Source organism: Pan troglodytes, chromosome 8, assembly GCF_028858775.2.
Source record: "Pan troglodytes isolate AG18354 chromosome 8, NHGRI_mPanTro3-v2.0_pri, whole genome shotgun sequence".
Taxonomy (NCBI): domain Eukaryota; kingdom Metazoa; phylum Chordata; class Mammalia; order Primates; family Hominidae; genus Pan; species Pan troglodytes.
The window spans coordinates 109,433,440-109,443,884 of NC_072406.2; the positions used below are offsets into that span (position 1 = coordinate 109,433,440).

The window sequence follows — 10,445 nt, forward strand, 5'->3', positions numbered from 1 at the left end:
GTGGGAGGATGGGCTGAGCAGAATACTTGAGCCCAGGACTTCAAGACCAGACCGGACAACATGACGAAACCCTGTCTCTACAAAAAAAATCACAAAAATTAGCCAGGTGTGGTGGTGCACACCTGTGGTTACAGCTACTTGGGAGGCTAAAGTGGGAGGATTGTTTGAGCACAGGTGGTGGAGGCTACAGTGAGCCATGATTGTGCCATTGCACACCAGCCTAAGCAACAGAGTGAGACCCTGTCTCAAAAAAAGTATATATATATATATGCATACACACACACACACACACACACACACACACACACACACACCATGAGAGATTTATTGACCCCTTGTCTTCCCATCTCTTCATTCTTTTGCAGGGGATAGAGATGGGGTCTTGCTGTGTTGGCTGGTCTCCAACTCTTGGGCTCAAGTGATACCCTGGCCTCAGCCTCCCAAAGTGTTGGGATTACAGGCATGAGCCCCGTGCTTGGCCTATTCACACTTGATTCCTGTTCTAATGGTAGATCTTGCTGGGTCTGTCATGAGCCAACATCCATCACAGAGGTTCTCAATCACTGAGCTGCCAGCCTGAGCTGTAACCATAAAAAAATAATCTCATGCTTCTCTGTCCTTGGTGTTTCTTGGTTTGTGGCAACATGCTTGACATATTGCCACATGGTGTTCTCCTCATGTGTCTGTGTCCAAATGTCCTTCTTTTTATAAGGATACCAGTCCCCTCATTAGGTCCCACCCTAATCCAGTATGACCTCATTTTAGTTTGATTATATCTGCACAGATGCTATTTCCAAATAAGGTTACACTCACAGGTTCTGGGTAGATAGAAATTTAGGGGAAGCTACTCAACCCGGTACACTATTCCAGCCTCCAACCTGAGGGGTGCATCCCTCTGAACTATCTCCCTAACCTAGAGACCTTTCTCCTTTTATAAATGACAAAATATCCTCAGGCAATGCTGTGTTAAAAATACTTTTAAAAGGCCGGGTGCAGTGGCTCACGCCTGTAATTCCTGCACTTTGAGAGGCCAAGGCGGGTGGGTCACTTGAGGTTAAGAGTTCGAGAACAGCCTGGCCAACATGGTGAAACCCCGTCTCTACTAAAAATACAAAAATGAGCCAGGCATGGTGGCGGGTGCCTGTAATCCCAGCTACTCAGGAGGCTGAGGCAGGAGAATCGCTTGGAGTCCGGAGGCGGAGGCTGCAGTGAGCCGAGATTGCACCAGATAGCAAAACATTCTACACTGCTCCATCAGTGTTAGCTCTGAAGCCATCTAGTCATTTTAACTACTGGCTTCTAGACCCAACTGTTCTAACTCCCACCCCCACTCCCCACTGTCTAACCAATGGTTTATCTTTCCTGCCCAGTCAGCAGCTTCAGGACATTTTTAACTTTTGCCTTCCATGGCTTCCTCAGCTGCTAATCTACTGAGATACGTTTATTTTATTTTATTTTTTGAGGTGGAGTGTCACTCTGTCACCCAGGCTAGAGTGCTGTGGCACAGTCTCAGCTCACTGCAACCTCTACCTCCTGGGTTCAAGTGATTCTCCTGCCTCAGCCTCCCAAGTAGCTGGGAATACAGTGGCCTGCCACCACACCCAGCTAATGTTTTTTTCTTTTTCTTTTTTTTTAGTAGAGACGGGATTTCACCATGTTGGCCAGGCTGGTCTCGAACTCCTGACCTCAGGTGATCTGCCCACCTCAGCCTCCCAAACTGCTGTGATTACAGATGTAAGCCACTGCACCTGGCCTACTGAGAGGTGTTTAATATCTCATCCTCATCTCTTAGCATCTCAGTTTGAGTCCCGTAACCTCTCTCTCTTTTTTTTTGAGATGGAGTTTCACTCTTGTTGCCCAGGCTGGCGCCCAAGGGCATGATCTCGGCTCACTGCAACCTCCACCTCCCGGGTTCAAGCGATTCTCCTGCCTCAGCCTCCCAAGTAGCTGGGATTGCAGGTGCCCACCACCATGCCCAGCTAATTTTTGTTTTTTTTTTTTTTTGTGTGTGTGTGTGTTGTTGTTGTTGTTTTTTTAATTTGAGACAGAGTCTCACTCTGTCGCCAGGCTGGAGTGCAGTGGCACGATCTCAGCTCACTGCAACCTCTGCCTCGCAGGTTCAAGCCATTCTCCTGCCTCAGCCTCCCAAGTAGTTGGTACTACAGGAGCATGTCACCACACCCGGCTTTTTTTTTTTTTTTTGTATTTTTAGTAGAGATGGGGTTTCACTGTGTCAGCCAGGATGGTGTCGATCTCCTGACTTCATGATCCGCCTGCCTCGGCCTCCCAAAGTGCTGGGATTACAGGCGTGAACCACCACGCCCGGCCCCCCTTTTCTTTTTTTAGACAGTCTCACTCTGTCGCCAGGCTGGAGTGCAGTGACACGATCTCAGCTCACTGCAACCTCCGCCTTCCTCCCAGGTTCAAGCGATTCTCCTGCCTCAGCCTCCCGAGTAGCTAGGACTACAGGTGTGCGCCACCACACCCAGTTAATTTTTGTATTTTTAGTAGAGATGGGATTGCACCATGTTGGCCAGGATGGTCTCAATCTCTTGACCTCATGATCCACCCACCTCGGCCAACCAAAGTGCTGGGATTACAGGCCTGAGCCACTGCCCCCAGCCAATTTCCCCTTTTCTATGGCTTATTGTTTCTAACACTTTATTGTAAAATTTTTCAAACAGCCAACAAAATTGAAAGAATACCCTGTTACCCAACACCTAGATCCTAGTATTTTAAAAATTGAGATATATTTCACATAACATAAAATTCAACATTTTAAAGTGTACACTTCAATAGTTTTTAGTACTGTATATTCATTATGTTGTACAAACATCACCACTAATTTCAAAACATTTTTATAACCCCAAAAAGAAAACTCTTACCCATTAGCTGTTAGTCCTAATTCCCCCCTTCTCCCATCCCCTGGCAACCACTAATCTACCTTCTGTTTCTATGGATTTGTCTATTCTGGACGTTTCATATAAATAGAATTACACAATATGTTGCCTTTCCTGTCTGATTTGTTCACTCAGCATAATGTTTTCAACATTCATTCCTTTTGTAGCATGTATCAGTACTTCATTCCTTTTTATGGTGAATAATACTCCATCGTATGAGTATACGACATTTGATTCATCCATTTATCAGCTGATGAACATCTGAGTTGTTTGCACTTTTTGACTATCATGAATAATGCTGCTATCAACATTTGTGTACACGTTTTTATGTGAACATATGTTTTCAATTTTCTCTGGTATATAGCTAAAAGTAGAATTGATGGGTCATATGGTAACATTAACATGTTACTATACATGTTTTATCACATATCTACCTGTCTAACTATCCTTCTAATCCATCTATATTAATCCTTCTCACATTTTAGTGTACTTTGGAATAAATTGCAAACATCAGTACACCTCACTCCAAACTCATCAGCATGTCTATTACTATAATTCAAGCTTTCTTTACAATTTATTCTCTTCATGTAAAATCTACAATTTTTTTCTGTTTGTTTTTTTTTGTTTTGTTTTGTTTTTGTTTTTTGTTTTTTTTTTTTGAGACAGGGTCTCACTCTACTGCCCAGGCTGGAGTGCAGTGGCACAATCTTGGCTTACTGCAACCTCTGCCTCTCGGGCTCAAGCAATTCTCCTGCCTCAATCTCCTGAGTAGCTGGGACTACAGGCATGAGCCACCATGCCCTGCTACTTGTTGTATTTTTAGTAGAGACGGGGTTTCACCATGTTGGCCAGACTGGTCTCAAACTCCTGACCTCAGCTGATCTGCCCACCTCAGCCTCTCAAAGTGTTGGGATTACAGGCGTGAGCCACTGCGCCCAGCCCACTCAATGAGTTTTAACACATGCCTAAACCTATGAAACCCAAATCAAGATATCAAGATTTAGAACATGTCCACCCTCCTGCAAGTTCCCTCTGTCTGTTCAGTGTCAGAGTGTCAGTCCTGCCCCTGCTCTACCTTTTCCAAAGGCAACCAGTCTTCTGATGTTTTCCCCACCGTAAGTTACTTTCCCTGTTCTAGAACTTCATATAAACAGAAACATATGACATATATCCATTTTTATCTGGCTTCTTTCACTTAGCATACTGTTTTTAAGCTTCATTCATGTTACTGCATGCAGCAACGTTCAGTCCTTTCTGTTGCTGAACTGTTTTCTGTCATCATCCTGTGTGAATGTACAATAGGTTGTTTGTCCATTCACCTGTTGATGAACACTTGGGCCATTTCACTTTTGGCTTTTATGAATAAAACTCCTTTGATGTGAGCCAACATCATGCCACTGCATTCCAGCCTGGGCGAAAGAGGGAGACCCTGTCTCAATTAAAAAGAAAAAAAAATCTGCTATGATCACCTCCCTGTAGGCCTCGATGTGGGCCCATGTGTTTATTTCTCTTAGCTAAGTATCCAGGATTGAAACTGTGTTCCAGGACAGGTGTATGTTTCATTTTATAAGAAACTGTCAGGCCTTTTTCCAAGGTGGTTGTACCATTTTTCATGCCCACAACAATATATGAGGCTTATAAGTTGTGAGCCAAAGATAAAAATGCACAAATTGTAAACTGCTACTAATTATTTTCATTTGAAAATTTTAAGTAGGCCGGGTCTGGTGGCTCATGCCTGTAAATCCCAGCACTTTGGGAGGTCGAGGCAGGCGGATCACCTGAAGTCAGGAGTTCAAGACCAGCCTGGCCAACATGGTGAAACCCCATCTCTACTAAAAATACAAAAATTAGCCGGGCATGGTGGTGCATGCCTGTAGTGTCAGCTACTTAGCAGGCTGAGGCAGGAGAACTGCTTGAACCTGGGAGGCAGAGGTTGCAGTGAGCGAAGATTGTGCCACTGCACTCCAGCCTGGACAACAGAGCAAGACTCCATAACAACAACAACAACAACAACAACAACAAATGCCCAACAAACCAGGAATAGAAGGGAACATTCTTAACCTGATAAAGACTATCTATGAAAAATCCACAGCTAACATCCTACCTAATGTTGTGAAAGACTGAATGTTTTCATCTAAGATCAGGAATAAGACAGGGCCAGGTGCTGTGGCTCATGCCTGTAATCTCAGCACTTTAGGAAGCTGGGGTGGGCGGATCGCTTGAGCTCAGGAGTTCAAGACCTGCCCAAGCAACATGGTGAGACCCCCCGGGTCTACAAAAAATACAAAAATTAGCCAGGCATGGTGGCTTGCACCTGTAGTCCCAGCTACTCAGGAGGCTGAGATAGCAGGATCAACTGAGCCTGGGGAAGTCAAGGCTGCAGTGAGCAGAGATCATGCCACTGCACTCCAGCCTGGGCCACAGAATGAGACACTGTCTCAAAAAAAAAAAGAAAGAAAAGAAAAGAAAAAAGAAAAAGAAGAGAAGCAAAACTATCTCTATTTGTAGATGACATGATCTTGTATATAGAAAATCCTAAGGAATCCACAAAAACAAGGTGCTGAACCTTATGACACCCTGTAGAAATCCAGATTTCGTAGATTAGAAATCCAATGGCTTTGTTTAAACTGTCTCTTCCTCTGTTTTTACATTTTTCCCTCCACACTTGACAAAAACAAACCCAACTCTTTTTAAACCAACTTCCCTACCTCTTTCCTGCACTCATCCCTTCCTAAAGATTTGCTCCTATAATTATTATCCTTGGAACTGCCCAAGAAGACCCTCATTTTCTATTTATCTGGATCCCCAGGCTCATTTCTTTCTTTGCATCCTATTTTCTATATCATGCTCAGAATTTTAAAGTTGCTTCCAGGCTGGGCGCGGTGGCTCATGTCTGTAACGCCAGCATTTCGGGAGGAGGGATTGCTTGAGTCCAGGAGTTCAAGACCGGACGGGCCAACATGGCGAAACCCTGTATCCACTAAAAATACAAAAATTAGCCAGGTGTAGTGGCGCGTGCCTATTGTCCCAGCTACTCGGGAGGCTGAGGTGGGAGGATCACCTGATCCTAGGAAGTCAAGGCTGCAATCAGCCAGATCACACCACTGCACTCCAGCCTGGGTGACAGAGTGAAATTCTGTCAAAGAAAGAAAAGAAAGAGAAAGAAACGGAAAAAAGGAAGGAAGGAAGCATATCTCCATTTTCATCCAAACAGCTATTTTTCTCTGCTACTACGTACCTCCTCAGAGCCCATCCCCCCTACTGGTCTGAGGCATTTTTTTAAACAACTTTCTGGACATAGCCCCTCTTAAGACCAACAACCTATAGCCAGGCGTGGTGGCTCACGCTTGTAATCCCAGGATTTTGGGAGGCCGAGGCAGGTGGATCACCTGAGGTCGGGAGTACCAGACCAGCCTGACCAATATGGAGAAACCCCATCTCTGCTAAAAACACAAAATTAGGCTGGGCATGGCGGCGCATGCCTGTAATCCCAGCAACTCGGGAGGCTGAGGCAGGAGAACTGCTTGAACCCAGGAGGCGGAAGTTGTGGTGAGCGGAGATTGCGCCATTGTACTCCAGCCTGGGCAACAAAAGCGAAACTCTGTCTCAAAAAAACAAAACAAAACAAAAAGAGTAGCAACCTAGGCCGGGCGCAGTGGCTCACGCCTGTAATCCCAGCACTTTGGGAGGCTGAGGCGGGTGGATCACCTGAGGTCAGGAGTTCGAGACCAGCCTGGCCAACATGGTGAAACCCCGTCTCTACTAAAAATTAGCCGGGCGTGGTGGTGGGCGCCTGTAATCCCAGCTACTCGGAAGGCTGAGGCAGGAGAATTGCTTGAACGCAGGAGGCGGAGGTTGTAGTGAGTGGAGATCGAGCCACTGCACTCCAGCCAGGGCGATAGAGCGAGACTCCGTCTCAAAAAAACAAACAAATAAACAAAAAGACTAGCAACCTCCTCTCCAGCAATGCCAACCCCAGTCCAGGCCCCCATCCGCCCAGGATCTCGATCAAAAAACATTAATCTGTGGCCTTTGCCATTTCCAACTCTGCCACCTCCATCGAACGACAAGGTCCCCTTCTTCCTTTCCATTCCCGTCAGCTTCATTTCCCTAATCTCCGTACAAATCCCTAGCCTGACTCCCTTTCCTTTCCATCCTCACCAGACGCCCGCATGCAGGACCTCAAAAGCGCAAACGCTAAAAACCGGTTGAGTTGACGCACGGAGAGAAGGGGTGTGTGGGTGGGTGTGTGTGTGTTAGTGTGTGTGCTTGCTTGTGTGTGGAAGAAACCAACAGGGTTCACGCTGGTGTCCATTTCTGGAAATGCCAATCGCGCCCGACTGCGGGAGCCAGGATCAGGTCCCCAGGGCGCCCTTGCAGACAGCACCCTGAGCGAAGGAGCTCAGAAGGCAGTCCGGCTTCACCCAGACCCCCAATCCCACAGAAGCGCTGTCCCCCAGCGGCACAGCACCCCCTCCCCGGCGCGGTGGTAGGGCCCGACGCGACGTCACCCATTGTTTACAAATCAACCCGAGCCGGCAGGATTCCGGCTCCCGCGGCTGCAGGCGCGCGGCTCGAGTGCCTGGCGGGCTCCGGCTTCCGCGTCCGCCCCGGCCCCGGTCCGGACTTAGTCTTCAGCTCCGCGCCCGCTCCGCCGCGGCCCACCGCGCCCGCTGGCAGCCGAGCCCCCAGCGACGCCCGCACAGCTCCGGGTGCCCAGACAGGGGGCCATGCCGTGCCGGAGGGAGGAGGAAGAGGAAGCCGGCGAGGAGGCGGAGGGGGAGGAAGAGGAGGAGGACAGCTTCCTCCTACTGCAGCAGTCAGTGGCGCTGGGCAGCTCGGGCGAGGTGGACCGGCTGGTGGCCCAGATCGGCGAGACGCTGCAGCTGGACGCGGCGCAGCACAGCCCGGCCTCGCCGTGCGGGCCCCCGGGGGCGCTGCTGCGGGCCCCGGGGCCCCTGGCTGCGGCGGTGCCGGCGGACAAGGCCAGGTCCCCGGCGGTGCCGCTGCTGCTGCCGCCCGCGTCGGCGGAGACTGTGGGCCCGGCGCCCCCTGGGGTCCTGCGCTGCGCCCTGGGGGACCGCGGCCGCGTGCGGGGCCGCGCTGCGCCCTACTGCGTGGCCGAGCTCGCCACAGGCCCCGGCGCGCTGTCCCCACTGCCCCCTCAGGCCGACCTTGATGGGCCTCCGGGAGCTGGCAAGCAGGGCATCCCGCAGCCGCTGTCGGGTCCGTGCCGGCGAGGATGGCTCCGGGGCGCCGCCGCCTCCCGCCGCCTGCAGCAGCGACGCGGGTCCCAACCAGAAACCCGCACAGGCGACGACGACCCGCACCGGCTTCTGCAGCAGCTAGTGCTCTCTGGAAACCTCATCAAGGAGGCCGTGCGAAGGCTTCATTCGCGACGGCTGCAGTTACGTGCAAAGCTTCCCCAACGCCCGCTCCTGGGACCTCTGTCGGCCCCGGTGCATGAACCCCCTTCGCCTCGCAGCCCTCGCGCGGCCTGCAGTGACCCTGGCGCCTCCGGGAGGGCGCAGCTCAGAACTGGCGACGGCGTTCTTGTGCCTGGCAGCTAACACGCCCGGGGTGGCCACAGCGCCAGCCTCAGACTGGAGGGCAAGGGGTTCCCTTGAGGGCTGCAGTTCTGCTCAGGCTGGTGGAGAACTCTGGCTTTTGGAAGCGAGAGTAAAAAGCTAATGACGAGGAACCGAAAAATCGCGAGTGTTTCGCGGGTAACTGGGGTTGAGGGCCAAAATATTTGGAATGAAGGACTTGGCCCTATTTAAGGCAGATTTTACAGAGCGCACCCCAAACGTACAAGTCAGTAGGACTCCTTATTTGGCGTGACCCGACCTGGCCGCGGAGCCTGCATTTCCTCGCAGCCTCTCAGTGCCCTCCAGCCCCGCGACCATGTGGCCACAATCCACGCTTCTCCGGATCGCGGTGCGCCGGAACCACGGAGGATGATGCCAGCTACTTGCTTTACCTTTTCAGGGCTGGCTCCTGATCCACTTTGGGGGAGGAGAACATGAGTAGATAATTTCAGGGTGCAGCCCAATCTGCCAGACTTAAAAAAACCATCTTGTGTCTTTGGAGGTGCTGCTTAATATCAAACACGCGGTGCCATGAAGGGACCCTTTGGGGGTTGAATAGGAGTTAACCCCTGCGCTCTCTTTGCAACTGTCTGCCTTCTCAGAGTGGTGGGGGAAGGCTGTACGACACGGGTGGGGACAGGAGGTGGGGGCGGGGAGTATTGAATGGTGGTGGAAGGGTAGAGAGGCGCGGAGTGAACCCCACGCCCTGTCTAAAGTGTATTTTCACAGCCGGCCCGCCTCTCCTCGGTTCAAGGTCACTGTTTCCTGGGCACGCACTGGGTTGCGGGACAGAGTAGCCAGGTTCTGCAGGTGCTCGGAGAAGAGCGCAGTGTTTTGCAAGTGCTGGAGTCTCCTGAGGACACGCGCGCCGCCGCCACCGCGGGTGTGGGAAAGCGCGGACGTGCTGGGCGTCTGTGCTTCGGTAGGCGACCACCGCCCCTGGCCGCGCTCCGGGCTTTCACGGAAACTCCCGAGACCGGGCCCTGGGTTCCTCCTCTCCTACTCGGCTCTGCAGTCCTACTCAAGCGGGTGGCTCTGGGATCCTGGGGGCCTGGGTTGGGGGCTAGGGAGACGCCATGTGATGGACACTCCAGGGACACACAGCCTAGCACAGCAGCTTATAATGGGCTCTCCGGGGCCATTTGCAATAACAGCTGCAATTCCCTGGATAGACGAGTTGATTTCCTCCCTCGGCCCCTCCCCCAGCCATGCCAGCTGGCCTTTGTAAGTGCAGGAAACCGAGTAGAAAATGTGACCCTCCAAATGGAGAAGCTGCAGGCTTTGCCATTGTGAACCATGGTGAAGTGCTTGGAACATACTGTTCACTCACTCTAAAGGCGCTGAGACTGTGCTGTTGTTCTCGTTTTTATAGTCAATGGCTTGTTCATCATCCAGATGTGGCTACTGACATATCTACACTTCGCACCGGAGTGTCTGGAATTGTGGCTATCCTGATTATAGGATTTTAACTTAACTGAAATGCCTGCTTTGAATAAATGTGTTGGGTTTTTTGTTTGGTTTTATTTTATACTTGCCGTCAGTGAAAAAGATGTACAGAACACATTTCTCTGATCTCCATAAACATGAAAACACTTGAAATCTCTGTCAGCCTGGCTTGCGGATGGTAATTAGAGCGCCTTTGTGTCTGAGCAGCTCACTAGCTAGACAAGGTCTCCGCAGCTGGGTGTGTATTGGAGCTGGCATGAAATTAAATGAAAGTGAGGTCAGGTTTTGGACCAATCCCATTCGTTAAAACCTCAGAGCCTTTTGGATTACTAGTCAGTGATGGAGATGTGTTATAAAGCTGCCTCTATTAGCAAAGGACATCAGATCAGCCAGTCACTGCAAACTGGGAGGCTTATCTTTTTTTTTTTTTTTTTTCTTTTTCTTTTTTTCTTCTTTCTCACTGTGGCCATTAAATGCACTTGTTCCACAAGGTGGGCCTTAAGGCTGGGGC

General features: G+C 50.4%; 1 protein-coding gene across 1 annotated transcript; it reads left to right on the forward strand.

The window, feature by feature from the left end:
• The first annotated feature begins 7,438 nt into the window (after positions 1–7,438).
• Positions 7,439–10,000, forward strand: FRAT1 (FRAT regulator of WNT signaling pathway 1). Its single transcript, XM_521571.8, has one exon. The coding sequence runs from the start codon at positions 7,631–7,633 to the stop codon at positions 8,468–8,470; it is 840 nt and encodes a 279-aa protein (XP_521571.1). The 5' UTR covers positions 7,439–7,630; the 3' UTR covers positions 8,471–10,000.
• Positions 10,001–10,445: the final 445 nt, after the last annotated feature.